The sequence below is a fragment of the Atractosteus spatula genome, chromosome 2 (genome assembly GCF_055471065.1).
Source record: "Atractosteus spatula isolate fAtrSpa1 chromosome 2, fAtrSpa1.hap1, whole genome shotgun sequence".
Taxonomy (NCBI): Eukaryota; Metazoa; Chordata; class Actinopteri; order Semionotiformes; family Lepisosteidae; genus Atractosteus; species Atractosteus spatula.
In genome coordinates this window covers 48,710,213-48,725,785 of record NC_142707.1, presented here as the reverse complement: position 1 = coordinate 48,725,785, position 15,573 = coordinate 48,710,213, and the positions used below count along the sequence as shown (strand labels likewise).

The following is a 15,573-nucleotide window of genomic DNA, read 5'->3' as shown; positions in this document are numbered from 1 at the left end:
AGCCGCCCTTTCTGTCGATGGTCTATAAAACTCTTGAGTGTTGAAATTGCCTGAATGTCTGCTGTAGGAAGAAGGTTGCCAGCACCATGGCCTCCATCCACCATCAGATGTTGACAGAGTGCCAGCAGGTTCCCTGGGCTGGGTACTGTGGGCCCACACTGACTCTGGACAATTTCACTGTACAGAAGACAGAGAGCGACAGCAAAGAGACTGCGAAAACAGAAACTCTGATGGTTCCAAACCTGCCTTATTCAGCGGCTATTGTGAAGGTATTTCTTTCTGAATCACACGCAAATTAAAGGCTTGTTTCCTTGGGCATGTTTAAAGCAGGTATCCCCTCACATGAATAGAACTCACATACTAAAAATGGTTTGTTGTGGTCGAAAAGAAGCGAAGGTAAAATCCAACAATTGACAAGCACATAAATTATACAGGAGTACAAAATACTGAAACGAGGCTCCTGTCATATGATGAAGGGACATGAGGAATAGTTGTAACCTGTAGGCAAGGTAAAACGCTCATTTGACATACAGTACATGGAGGGAGTCTCAACCCATGTTATTAAGATTCAGTATTTGTATGTGTCTGTGAGTCTTAATATCATTTAAAATATTCTAGGATGAAACATTCAAAGAATGAGCACTTAAATGAGTGTAATTCCAATCACAGGAAAGTATTGGTGTGCTTCTCAAGAATGAGCACAAGTCGGTGTACAATAAGGTTTTCTGCGGACCCAGCACCTTCAGGCACTACCTGGAGACATTCAGCCACATCTACTTCCTGAAGTGCACAGAGCTGGAGAAGACAAGAACTCTTCTGAGGTGGGGTGAAACACCTCACGCCGCTGTCTAACAAACAACAAGTCTATCCATAAAGATTTAAGTCATTGTCAGCAATTATCATTAAATGTTATCTAAACGCACCTACCAAATACTATGATATTCTGTGGTTTAAGAAATTACCTCAAAATGTAGACAGATCACTGCAGGATAAATTCTGTTTCTTAAAAATATTCACTTTTTTTTTGCACTGTGAGTCATTTAGTGATGAGGAAATCAAAGCTTTATTTACTCGACAAAAATACTTCAGAAAAACAGCAACAATTAGAAGCACTAGAAATTAACAGTGCTTACATTCCTGCAATCTGACATATAACAGTATATTGTAATAACAAGGATAAACTGAGGTTTGAATGAATGAAAGAAGTAAGAAAGCTATACTGGACACAAAATTCAAAATGTTTTTGTACTGTAGAGAAATGAAATCTTATGCATTAAAAATGTTTAGTATTTATTTTCAATCATTAATGAGGACAATTCTTTATAGTATTCTGAGTATCAAATTACAGTAAGACAACTATGCACTTACATTATGTTTTTTAGTCAATGAAAAGTTGAAAAATTACCTTTGTTTTTTACACTCCTATCATTTCGTTCTTTTGTGAAACCAAACATTTTTCAGAAATGCGTTGGAAACACTGGAACAAAGCCGGATTGACGCACAGAGTACTCAAGACTTGATAAAACACTTGGTTGTTCAGTATGAAGATGCCAAATATACAGCTTCCCAGTTGTTATATAAACTGTCAGCCAGAGCGTCTGCACTAGAACAGCTGAAAGGAAAGCTAGGTGAGATTAAAGAATCGCTTTCTCCATTCTCCCTCAGTCAGTTTGACTATTTTAGATTTTTCTCCTCCTCAAGCAATGCTTGATTTTGGCCTATACAGTACACAATCTACTGCTCGTTGGAGTGCTGTTGAAAATCAAGGGGAAAATGTTACTTCTTCCTCAGTATGAGACATCACTAAAGCATTAAAGATTTATGTGATCAGGAATTTATTAATTTTGATCCTTATTGCTTTCAAAGGACAATATATACTACATTTGGATTTTGGTTCTAATATTTACAAGGAGTTAAACTGCCAGACTGCCAAAGTCTGTTTTCATCTTTGCGCCACAAAATATTCTATGTCCTGTCACACACATTCAGCTAAGCAGTCACCAATGTGTTTACTAAGGGTGACAGACAGGGTGAAGTAATTGCCTACCCATCACTTTTGAAGTGATATAGGGTATTATTTGATTATGAGTAACAGTACTATTTTTGATGGCTTCAATTTTGATATGTCTAATTTTTTAGTGCCATAATTTAAACAACTGCATTTTTATTCTAATGAAAGTCTGTTAGAAAGGCTTTAAGAAATGGTTCGTATTTCTAAAACTCTGTAGCATTCCTGTGCATTTGAATAGCTACACTCCTTTGACTGAGAGGTCATTAAATGTAAATACTCTAGACATGACCTATGAAGTTCTTGACATCCAAACACAATTCATGCCACATCTGTCTCTCAGAAAATAGAGAAGTAAAACTATAACGCAGATGACTTTTTAATCATTCCGGTCATTTTTATTTTCATATGGAAATACTTGAGTAATGTTGCCCAATGGGAATATTCTTTAAAGCACAATAATCACCACTCTTTATCTGTACTACTACAGGAATAGGCGCAGAGAGCCTGAAGGTGTTCCTAGCACAGGTGGAAAGTGGATCTGAGGAGATTGAAATGGAGGCTCTGCTGAAAGATAGTGAGGGTAGGTCCTGTGGGCTTTACGTGTACCAATCCTATCATGTACAGTACCTGTACTGTACCTATCATAGCTGTGTGATGGGTGCAGCTCTGCTCTGTCCCTGCCAGGATTCGATCACATCATGTGTACTTGCGAAGTCAGAACACAATCATGTGTCTGAGTAAATTTTGCTCTTTTCCAGATGAATTTGACCAGTATGATGAAGCGTTTTTTCAAATGAAGGAGGTAAACACCAAGTCTCATTTAAGTCAGCTGGATGAAGATCTCAGAATGGCAAGAAATGAGATGGAAGAAGCAAGAAATAGACTCACTCACGCCAAAACTCAGGTGCTGGTGCTAGGGAGCTTGCAGTGTCTTGAGAATGAGGTTTCGGTAAAAGACCTTTATTAACTACAGCAATGCCAGAATATAGACCCCTTATTTTGATCAAGTTATATATATATAGATCTTACATACTCTATAGATCATGTTATTTTGCCATGTTCACTATCCACACAGTCAAGTATCTCCTTTTATTGTTGGTGAACACTAACAGAATGTAGGTAGGCAGTTGATAAATACAGTATATGTTTAATGTTTTATTTTAAAACATCACTGTAATGGACCACTCAACAAACCTGAAAGGGGCAGTGGTCCAGGTCAGCAGAAGAATCCTGATGCAGGAGAAGACAAGCACTGAGCTAGGCAGAGCGCATAGCAGTCACCTGCTGGCCCCAAGGATGCAAGCAGGCAGGCAGGCAGAGATGCACCTGCACAGCCAGACAGCCACGTAACAGCATCTGTATTCTACCCAGCAGTTGTTGGGACATAAACATACATAATGTGTGATATCCCTTTCTGCAATTGAACACAATCTGCAGGTGATGCACTGGTGTAATAAAGTGGACAGGAGCTGCATTGAGAGAGTCAGTCGTTGCCAGAATCCGCCATTTCTTCTGGTTCAGGTACAGACATTTTTTGTTTTTGATATTCACTGTTCCCAAAATGCCAGTTGTTTGTTCGGAAACACTGAACATTAAACAAAATAAAACTTATGTTATTTGTGTAGAACACAAATCATTGTGTTTTACAGTATATAAAATGACTACGTTAAATGTGTGTAATTGAATTCTCACCAGTGGCCTTTACTCTTCTTTCTTATGAAACAAACCATTTTATATATCAAAGCAATCTATCTATATGGTTAAATTATGTTTTAATCATATTTACTTTTGTAGTGTATAACATTTATTTGAATATTAATACCTACTGTAAGCAATGGCCTGGATACAATCCTTAACCTATTCAGTCAACATGGTTCAGTTAGTCACTCCTGTTTTGCTGTTTTGCTTCTTGCCAGGTGATGGAAATGGTGCTGGTGATGCTAGACTTGATCCCCTGCCCAGCTGACACTGAACGTGAGACACCCAGACTGAAACATCCAGGAGAAACTCCTGAGGCAGGACATTCCCAAAAATCATCACGTGGAGCAAGGACTGCCAAGAGATGGCCAGCCAGAGGTACCGTATCTCATGCTCTGTCCTTCAGAATCATAGTCCTGTTACATGTGGAAAGCATGCATTGCCATGGAGGGATATATACGTCTTCAATATACCACTACCAGCAAACTTAAGTAAGTAAATTTGTATTTAACCACTGCTAGTAGAAAGAACATATTTAACCTCAAATCTTTAACAAATGGCAATATCAATGTAAAAACTTCTCAGTCGATCCTGTTTTTGCCAGGGACGTTAATCAGAAGACTTAATGAGTCTTCTACTGCATTACAATATCCTCTCGGTTGTTGATGGGAAACCTTCCACCTCAGCAAGCTGCTGTCCTCACAGTCTTCTCTTCTGAGCCCATCTGACTCCTCAGAGACCTGAAATCATCAAATTTCCCCATCTAACCTTTGTTACTGAGAGACAGCTCTTAACCTTCTACTGCGAGAAGCTTGTGAAAAGTGATGTGAGCTCAGGGGCGTTCTCCCTGAACGTCTGGTATTTAGCCTCTCTTTTGCTCCTGTCTCAGCTCTGTATTTAGACAGGCTGAAGCGCTGCTCAAATCGAACGTGAAAATGTGTGCACAGATTTGCCCCGATCTCTCTAGTAACCTTATCAACAAATGAACCCTTTACATAGTTCTCTTGCCTCCACAAGAGAGAAACAATACTGTTAGTTGTATCTTCAAATGTCTCTATTTTAAGCTGAAGAGAATTTAATTTGAAAATTATCAGACGTGCAAATTCTCATTTTTTCTTTCCAGGATTTGGGAAGAGCAGCAATGATAAGGTTGACCGATCGCGGTGGAAAGCATTACAAAGTCATGTTGGTGACAGCAGCAAGTTTGTCGACATGTTACAGAAGTAAGTTTCTTACTTCATTAAAAAAATTCATTTCAAATAATCTAGCTGACTTATTGCTTTTAACTTCACTTCAACTTCAATAAATTCGCTACTGACATCGTTCCAGAAAATCGATGGCCTGAATACCTTCTGTCTTGTATCCAGACAGTGGTAAATGAGACAGCTGTGCTGTTTTTCAAATGAGATGTGAAAACTGATGTCCTGCGTAACTGTGATTGCTAAAATTCCCCAAATGTCTAGGGCCCTCTTCAAGCAGTAAAAGTACAGCAGTGCTTCAGTTGATGCCTTGGTCTTCTCCCTCTAGCCATCCTGATTTTTCTCTCACAACATGAATGCTCTCTGTGTCCTACCTACTGTGTAGTTCTAGTGTTTTAAGAGACTGTGAGATGAAGGGGTATATACAGTATAGCGCCATTTCCCAGTCAATGGGAGTGTCCGCTGTATGTTGTGTTGTTTCCATTTTTAACAGAAAAAAATATGGTTAAGCACTCAATGTGACAGTGTCTAGTAGCGTGCAGCAGATGCTGAGTCTGTGTGTCTGCAGTGTAGCTCGCCAAGAGGCCGGCCTGCCGAGCCATGTGCTGGAGCGCGTGGAGTCTTACCTGGGAAAGACGACAGAAGGGAGCCTGGGAGTTACAGGAGAAGGGTCCTTACTGGAGAACGCAGCTCCGCGTAAGATCTTCATTTGGAACGGTTGCTCAGTGTTTAACCACAGAAAAGCTTAATAATCGTAACCTTATTGTTATATATAAATTGTAATAAGATTCTCACCTTTTGTTTTAGAAAATTGTCGATTACTTTTTTCAATAGTAACACCATTGCACATTTTGCCTGTGACACAGTCACAGAATAGCGTTTTCAGCGTCGTCCGTTCAGCAGCAGCTCTTCTGTGTTGTTCCAGACGCCAGCCCTCAGAGCATCGCTCCCGCGCGGAGGCTCCCGGCGGAGAGCGGCGCGCGGCGAGGGGAGATCACCATCGCCGCGGCGCGGTACAGCTCGGAGGAGGCTGCAGCCCTGGTGGCCTTGGTGGCGGCTCTGGTGGAGTACACCAAGCTCTGCGGACCCCTGAGGTCCACGCTGGAGCAAGTGCACGTCCTGGAGACGCAGAAGGAAGACCGTGAAAGAAACCACGAGGAAACGCTCAAGGTTCCATTCTTGCATCATTGGTCGTGTGTTGTGATGACAGAGGGCCAGGAACTGGTCCGTTTCAATTCACAAAGCAACCGAGTTGCCCTGGAGATCAGTGGTATGTGCAGTGGCCTCCAAATCCTGTTGGGACAGCAAAGTTATCTGTGCTTTAGAGTCAAGCAATTTACTGTATATTTATAAGCATGAAATTAATATCAACGACAAGTACATTATAATATGTTTTATTTTTCGGCAATTGCAAGCATGCAAAAACATGTTCACCCCCTCGACCTCAATCACTTGCGCTACAATGTGTTCCTTTGGATTTAAATCCGAAGCCTGAAAGACGCTGTAGGATTTCCCACTTTTTTTGTGTGATGAACTCTTTGGTTGCATTGGCTGTATGTTTTGGGTCATTGTCATGCTATGTGGCAAAGGGCCGCTCGAAAAGAATGGAAACTTTTCTATATAAGCTCACAAAATGTTTCTGAATTTACTCTGCTGCTGCCTTCATCAGTTATCATCAATAAAGACTTGTGAGTCAGTTTTGGATATGCTCGTGCGTGTCCAAGCTGTAATATTACCACTCCACCATGCTTCAGAATTGGGTTACTATTACTGTACAAAGATGAGTCAGATGTGTTTTGGCAAAGGTTTCATGACCAGATGAGATCAAGATGGGCCTTCACTAAAGTAATGGAAAGATTAAAGTGTGAAAGATGTAACTGTTGATACTCCAAAGGACAGTGCCTCACTTGGGAGGTATGGTTTGGCCATGGCCAATGCAATCAGGAAAGTCATCAGAAGAATTAAGTGGAACATCTAGACGTGCCAAGTCTATCCTCAGTCTGAGCATGCATTTTACATTCTGAAAAAAAAAATAGAGCATCCCAGAGCATAGAGAATAACTCAAGTTAGCAACAGCAAAACATTTCAAATGATTAAGTGATTGAGCTTAATTTGTTGCAGACTTCATGCAGGCCTTGTCTAAAGAGATATATAACCAAATACTGACTTAAACTCTCTGAAATAAATTTGAAATGTATCTAAAGTGTGTCCAAATAATTATACTCGCTTGAAATTGATGGACTCCAAAACAAAATGTGTATTGTAACAAGAGGTTATATGTTATAAATTATGCAATTATAATGTAAGAATCAGGTCATCAGATCACACTAGTTTGCTATGGAAGCAAATTATAAAGATCCTTAGTTGCACAATTCCATCTCAGAGATCGACAAGTATTACCCAGCTCATTTGTCCTACAGCATAGTTTGAAAATACAGTAAAAATCAGTTGCAAACTTAGACAAATATTAACTAAATAAATAAGACAATTGTACAACACATGATGACCTGATATTCACAGGTCTATGTGTTTTAGAGTCCTGCCTTCTAGAGACAGGGAAAATCCCAGAATTCCATCTTTCTGATCTAAGAGGCCAAAGAAAGAGAACCTGCATTCTAATAAACAAAATGGATCCTGACCAGAACTAAATCTCCCTCTCTCAAGGAATGATTAGGTGAATGTTAACAATTTTCCCTATACAAAAGGCATTGCTAAAATAGAAGAGATGTGTTTAACCTGTGGATTCTCTTCAGGATTTCCACATAAGACCCTGAAGTTAATTAATCAAAATAAGTTATTAGGAAAACTCCTTTGATCATCCGCTTCTTGGCCAAGGCAGGTGTGTAAATATAAGATAACAATGTAGCAAGTAAAGGTTCACAGCTGAAAAATAAAAAGAAGAAACATATAGTGTTTTGGGCCCTGCTTTTTTGGCATAGAATTTACCTTTGCTTGCTCCTTTGCAGTCAAAGCTCACCGAAGCAGCTTCCTACTCAAATTACAGCAAAATAACACCCATTATTTTAGACCTTCAGAATTAAGTAACTTTGCTGAGAACTAAGAACAGTGCTAACCTCAAGGAAACTCAGCTGCCCTCAGCCACAACATTGTTATGTTGTACTTATCATTAATATTAACTTCATCATCATAAATACAATTTGCTTAACTGTGAAAACTTGATAGTTTGACTGCACCAATGCCTTTGGAGGGCACTATACCTATTCTATTTTAGCATTAGTATATACTTACTTATCCCAGTGCTTCCCTTCCCTGGTAGGAAGCCTGAATATTAAAGTAACTTGACTTTTATTTACATAATAGAACAGTTGACAATCTCCTTGGCCTCCGCTGACAATGTATGCCTGATTATAACAAATTAAGAATACTTTGATCGTCATTTACTCAGGTACACGTGCCTCCTGGCACATGTTGTGCACTTGTAAAGCTTAAATATGACTAAACTAATGAACCAGATGGGGGCACTCTTGTGGTTACATGAATTACGAACGTGAAACTAAATCTTTGTAACTACAATAATGTCTGCGGTTAGTTTACTAAAATGTTATCTGTAAGGTTTAAAATACAGCTCACCCAAGTCATTTGGATTTTCTTTTAGTACACTATTTTCATTAACAACATTTAAGTAAAAAATTGGAGGATGCATTTCACATTGCTAAAAAGACCACATGTATATTGTATATACAGTATTATATTATTTTCTGGTATAATGGGTACTTGGTTATACTAGTACTAGTAAACATTCCTTTACATCATGAGTATTAGTCATGTGTTCAATAAGAGTCTTGCTTCCCCTGTGCTCATACTGTAGCTTGTCGATGCTGAAGAAGAGGACCTCAAGGAAATTGAACCTCTAAGTTCTGAGCTTACAGCAGAGGACCTGCCTAAACTGGAGTCTGAGGTAGGACAACGAGTTTTAGCAAAACGCTGTGGGTTTTCTTACTTGCCTAAATCTGTAACTTTTACCTCTGCAACAAGCTTGATTGACGCTTAGTCCAGATTATAACTAAACAGAAAAAATGCTTGACTCTGAAATGGTGTTTCACAGGTCGAGGAGATTCAAGCTGAATATGATGCTGCTATAATGAATAAACATACACTGGAGACTGAGCTACAAACCCACAGGGAGAAGCTTAGATCGGCTCAAGACGTGCTCAGAAGGTAATTTCAGGCATCATTTCGATACAATGTGGAAATGATTAAATAGAATCTGGAACAGTTTTTAAGTGTAGAATATTGCAACAGCCAACAGTTTGGTGCCATAAACAGGTGGACAAACTTCCGTACTTGAAAACTACAAACAATATGAAGAATTCAAAACGCAAACAATATTTTCTTGCAGGTTAAGGACTCTAGAGAAACACTGGAAAGACACTTTGGAACAATGTGACACATCAGGACTGGTTTTCAACTGTCTAGTTGCCTCAGCCTTTCTTACATACTGTGGACCCTTTCACAGTGAAGCACGGTAAGCTGTTGGAAAGGAAACTCTGAGGGGCACTGGGATGACAAACATTGACATTAAAGAAGCTGTAGCTTCTTTAAAATGAAAATATCTTTATTTTCTCTAGCAATGACAACAGCAAAGGATTAGACAAAAAAAAAACGTTTTATTGAATATTTAAAGTTACAATACTTTGGTTTAACCCGCCTGACCTCCTGGCCAGAGGACAAGGAGGCTGGGACCCCCGTGAGGAGTGACCAAGGGGCAGCTGCAGAGGAGGGGATGAGGTGGAGGAGGGATGAAAAAGATGAATGCAAGGGAGAGGAGATAAAGTACAATATTTATGATGTTGGAGTGGGGAGATTATTTCACGCTTAATTAAGAATTACAGACTCTGCTCTTCCCAGAAATGCAACATTTAAAATGCAATTCGGATTTACTCCAAACAAGTAAAAACACATTTACTTTTCATTTCTTATTTCAGGCACCTAGCTTCAGAGCTTTTCATGCAGACATGTGTGGAAGGAGGGCTCTCGCCACCAAGGAAGTTACTTTTCAGTGACATTACCTTGAGAAACTTCCTAAACAGTCCAGTAAGTTGTTAAGGTTTTCTTTAGCAGTTAACACTTTTGTAAATTTCATAGAATACCAGTGGAGTCAAACAGTTCTACTTGCTAATCCTTTCATCATCTATTAAAAATAATTAGAGAATTAATTCATATCTGTGCTAAAGTCCAAGGCCTAACACCCATATGCTTGCATTTCCATGGAATCTTTAAAGAGAAAGTCATCAGAACCTGTTTAATACTGAGGGTCTGTGTGAGAAAGACAGTAACACGGTATCTGTTAAAGAACAGTGTCCTCTGTCACCAAATTAAGGCATTAGGAAATTCTGGACAAGAGGAAAGCGTGCCACCTACTGGTCCACCAACATCTCTGATAGCAGCAACCCGGTTTTGCTTGGAAGTCTCTCATTCTGGTAATATCTAAGCCCAGCCTTGCTTAGTTTCTGAGATCTGAGAAGATCAGGCTACAGGGAAATAACTCTGCTGTCAGTGTGAAATGTCCTAAAATGTGTTTTTCCTTTACTTTAGACCGAAATTAAGAGACTTGAAACAAAAGGACCAGCCCTAAACAAGAATACGGAGTTTGTCTCTTGTGTTCTCAAATACGACGGGTGTAATAGCACATGGGTGCTTCTCTGTGACCCCATGGCTCAGTCCATTGAGTGGGTGAAAAATCTGTTCTTCCAAGATTGCATGGAGGTCCAATACCATGTAGGTACCTTGAAATCTTTTTTTGTTTCTTGTTATGGAGTTGGCTGTATTGATATGAAGTGGCATGTTTCACTCTGTCATTCTGAATTTACATTTTTTTCTTCCATGTTGTATTTTGAGCTAATGCTTGGTTGTGCTATACAACATATAACTGTCATGAAATTGCAATGAACAAAACCTCAGTTTCTGTCTAAATCATAAACCTATGCTCCATGAAATAATTGAAACTGCTAAGGTTCACTGAAAGTTGAAAAAAATAACAAAGGAAGATCTCAGACGTCAGTACCAGTTCTCAGATAAGCATTTTGCATAAATCTAGCAGTGACGTTTTTTTGCCGTTCATTTTTCCCAGTAATGTACTTATCCTTACAGCCTTTATATTCAACATTATAAAACAGTTTTAAGACAGCATCTGCAATCTGGTTCAAAGCATGTATAGCACATCCGTGTTCTGCTTCCAGTAGTAACCACAATGCTATAATCATGCGACTTTCAGTGGAGATCCCCAATATTAATAAATAGCAAGCTGCATAGTGAGTGTCAGTCATATCTGTTTACCTGCCATAAAACCAACATGGAATTTTCCTGCTAATAACTTTGCTGTCTGGATTTGTTACAGTTATAAATCAAGAAAGTTTCTTTTGACGCGTATTCTGTAATCATACTGTATGAATGTTTTGTACTTAATGACCACATGCACAAACAGCACTGCAGTAGACAAAACAAAATGTAAATTCCTGACTCCAGCCGTGATGTGACTGCTTGTAGGAGCTCCAGACCCAGCTGGACACTTGTCTGACTGATGGGCTCCCTCTGCTGCTCACATACTGTGACCCTAAGGCCCTGGCACTTGATCAGAGGTTTGCCACTGTTCTACGGTCCAGAATGCAGTTTGTGAGATCGGGAACCCCTTTTAAAATCACGGTAACTCTCCATCTGTATTTTTAAGAACCATTGTTTAATAGCTCGTGTCCACAAGTAGTCCTGCGTGTTAAATCACAGAGTGACAAACCGTCTACTTTTCTTTGCAACAGACAGTTGTTCCTTCATTCACAGGACAAAAAGGACCTTATAATTTCTATTTCATTTGGCTCTATATTGGGCTTGATTCTTGCTAAGAATTGCTAAAAATCACTCATTCATGCCGTATATCAATGTTTGTTAGTCGGTATACAGTATGTTGAGTGACTGCAAAAAGCATAAATAACATTCAATGAAAAGGTAAAACATTTGAAATAATACTTTAAAACTGAGCTACGAAGGAGTCAAACCAAAATGGCTGTATCACTCTACCCCTTTTGAATATTCATACAAAAATATGATTATGCTAAAAAGAAAATAATGTTATTCTTATCAGGTTGCAGACCATGAAGTTGAGTGTCACCCAGGATTCAGACTGCTGCTCCACACCACCAGCAGACCAGAGGAGATTCCTGCAGAGATTGCTGCCTTTTGTACAATTTTGCACTTCTACCAAGACCGTCAAGGGCTGTCTGAACAGCTGCTGGACAGGTTCGTGCAGCTGGAGAAGAGCCGACTCAGTAAGGAGTACGCCACACTACAGAAGGTATGTACTTTCCACTGAAACCAGCTTCAACTTTATTTGAAATAGCTCCAGCAGCTACAACTGATCCTATTGAAATTTACAGCACTTACAGAGATCTTCCAAACAAACTGAGAGGAGAATCCATGTTGTTTACAAAGTGGTGCTTTCAGAGGTGCAATTGATCATTGATTAATAATAAAAAAAACTGTGTACTGTAAGTTCCTTTAACCTATGTACAGTATACATGAGAGGGTGTTCTTCCATTTTCTGTTCTGATATCCTGCTTGCATGAAGCAATGTAGCTCATTTGCCTAAGAATCTAGTTACTCTTACTAAAACCTGCAATTGCTTCTTTGATCCTCTGATGAGGTAGAACTCACACGTCTTTGTAGAATGTGTTCAACCCCATCAAGTCTGCAATAGGATCGTACCTTCCTCTTTCTTTTTCTGATTTGACCTGAATATATCAGTGTGTGGTCAGCATGACATTCACTTAAGCTTATTTCCATTCAAAAGCCAATTTGGAAGAGCTCAGGTTAAATCTGTCTACACTTGACCCACCTCTCTAATGCAACGTAATGTGCAAAGACAAACACATCTCTCAGCTCTGCTACTCCAAACGAGCAGTATCTGTTTGAAGTTTGGGTTGTATTAAAAACAGATTATATGGCATATACCATGTTCAAGCAAAAAAGTACTGTATATATGGAGTACAAAAAGAAAAGAGGCATTAGAGAGGAAAAGCTGACAGCTATCAATGCATGTAATTAAGGAAGTAATATCTTTGACATGATACCAAAAAATATGTGAAATAGTCCATTCAAAGAAATAGCATGTTCCATAAGAATTAGATCTTAATATCTTACAGCTTACTGTTAGAGAGTAACAGAGACAAAACAACATAGATATCGTAATTAGACTTTTTCATGATCAAAGGTCAGCAATTAATTAAACCTGATCATTACATTTAGCAGGCAAACCTTCTAGGAAAGCAGGTATCTATTAGAAAGAATACCTGGTATTATCTCATTCAAGGTTTTGTGCTGAAGCCTAAATGTAAGCTGTATCTCCGTTAATATTTTATTGATAATCCTGGTAAATAGCTGCTGCAATAAAAGTGATGTGTCCATGCATTTTCAGAATTAATAAACAATCACTCGTCTTGAAAAAGGCTAAAAGAAAGGAGACCTGTGGGTTATCCTGCCTCTGAGGTTTACTCACCAGCTCTTCAGCGAGGTTTCTAACCTGCTGAAATTCAGAAAAGCAGAATATGTATTTCAGTTACACAGCTTGTAAATTTAAGTGACATTAATTATATATACAATAGATTTTAACAGTTGCTAATCAACTCCACGTCACTTGTTCTGCATATAAACACTTTCAGTGTATACTGTACATGTGCTGATTATCTTGCTCGAAATCTAGCTGACTGTTATATTCATGTTGTTTTTTCACCTTGCCCTTGATCTGTCTGTATAAATGTCACCTACTGTGTTTTTGTGTACCATTTTATAAGAAGGAACAAGATACTAGTGTGATTCATTATTTCCCTTTGTCTCATCACTAGGAATGTTTGGACAACATGGAGGATCTTCAAACTGTGGAAGAGAAGATTGCAGAAACCTTATCCCAGGAATCCTCTCTCCTCCACCACCTGGCTATAAACAGAACGTTGAGTGACCTACACCAGCACTATGATGAAGCCTTAGAAATGTAAGGAAAACCTGGTGCACATGAGAAACTTGTCATTCCCCCCAAATGTTTTATTTCTCCCGTATCCACTCACAGGCTCCTTAATGTACAGTAGATACAGTATGTTTTATGGATTAACTGCTTTCATTATCGTTCTGTGCATTATTGTACACCAAATCACTTCAGTTGTCAGTTTTTGTTTGTCGTCTGGTTTTTAGGATCTCTTTTCTGCGATTTAGCGGATGTTTTATTTTCAGTGCCCTGAAAGTGAGTGAAAAATGTTCACATCCTGAAATTCGAGATGTTTTCGTTCTCCTCTTACAGGAAATCAAAGCTTGCGTTATTGGAAAAGACAGCACTCACTGCCAGAGAAGGGTTCAGAGACCTCGCAGACAGAGCTGCACTGATGTTCGACACTGCCAATACGATGAGACAAGTGAACCCTGCCTATCACATTAGCTTTAGCCAGCTTCTGGAGGTTTTCGACAGTTCAGCTGTGCACTCAGAAAGGTACAACTCAATATTCTTGCCACACTGATGCCCCAATGGAGAGCCAAAAAGTGAGGCTCTTAATCACTTCACGCAATGTATTACAATGGTCTTCATTACTGATTTACATCAATGTGTAATGGATTCATAAATGTGTATATTTTTCTATGGATTTTATTACAATCCTTGAAAAAATATTGATGTTGCTTTCCAAGTGCCATTGAATGGACTGTTATCATCCACAGATATTTCTGTTTTTCTGTCATTTTAAGCAACAAACATTTGTTTTAGAAAGGATAGCTGTGGATCCTTCGACAGATTTGTGGATTCGTAATGCACTATTGACTTTTCCCTGTTACAACATTACCATTTCTTTTCCCTTTGTCCCTGCGTGACATTTGGAAATTGTATGAAAGGTTTCTTGTTGTCTTATGCGAAAGCTTATTAGCACCATGGAGAAGAATTTTTTTTTGCATTTATATGAGATAGTATGGCGTTTATACAGGAAAAGTATTGCATTTATATGAGATGGTAATCTGTTCAATGTTTAAAGAGTCTGCAGAAAGCCCATGTCTCTGCAGCTTCACATCAAGAAGAACATACGTTTGGAAAGCCGTGTCATTCCTACTTGTCAGAGAAATGGCGAAAACAATGTGTTTAACCTGGGAATGCTTTCTGACACGGTGTTGTACTTCATGTATACAAAAGACAGAACATGTGCTCCTTTAGATTTTTTTGTTCCAAAAAGAGGTGTGTGATGATATTCTATTGTTGCTAGTCAATGCTACTTTGCACAGGACAATATTATTGCATATATAATGCAATATATAATATAGTTGGCAATGTTGTTCACAAATTAACTACAGTATTGCATTTAAACGCAATTATTTTCTCATATAGATGCCATAATTTTCTTGTCTAAACACAATAATGTTCTCTTATAAACACAATACTATCTCATAGAAAAAAAGAGATTTTTTTTTCTCCGTGGGGCTAACAAGCTTCCATAATCTTACAAATGGCTAAAGAAAAGCTCCAAAAAACAGTGACTTATCCTGTATCTGAGTGGAAAAAAAAACACTTTTCACTTAAGCATCCTGTTTTAATGTACACCCAAAGGAAACCCACCCAAACTTGGGGAGAACATGCAAACTCCACACAGACTCTCTCACTCCAGGTCCTCTAGAATCTAGACACTC

The 15,573-nt window shown here is 38.8% G+C and overlaps 1 protein-coding gene across 1 annotated transcript in view; it reads left to right on the top strand.

Annotated features, from left to right (window-relative positions):
• Nucleotides 1-7,079, top strand: part of LOC148839797 (uncharacterized) — a 50,883-nt gene extending 43,804 nt beyond the window's left edge. The window contains exons 35-43 of the mRNA XM_088936204.1: nucleotides 68-269; nucleotides 694-826; nucleotides 2,499-2,591; nucleotides 2,770-2,861; nucleotides 3,928-3,985; nucleotides 4,833-4,932; nucleotides 5,477-5,604; nucleotides 5,834-6,178; nucleotides 7,030-7,079. Of these exons, the coding sequence (XP_088792330.1) occupies nucleotides 68-269; nucleotides 694-826; nucleotides 2,499-2,591; nucleotides 2,770-2,861; nucleotides 3,928-3,985; nucleotides 4,833-4,932; nucleotides 5,477-5,604; nucleotides 5,834-6,178; nucleotides 7,030-7,079 (1,201 nt within the window). The remainder of the gene's footprint in view (nucleotides 1-67; nucleotides 270-693; nucleotides 827-2,498; nucleotides 2,592-2,769; nucleotides 2,862-3,927; nucleotides 3,986-4,832; nucleotides 4,933-5,476; nucleotides 5,605-5,833; nucleotides 6,179-7,029) is intronic.
• The last annotated feature ends 8,494 nt before the right edge of the window (nucleotides 7,080-15,573 follow it).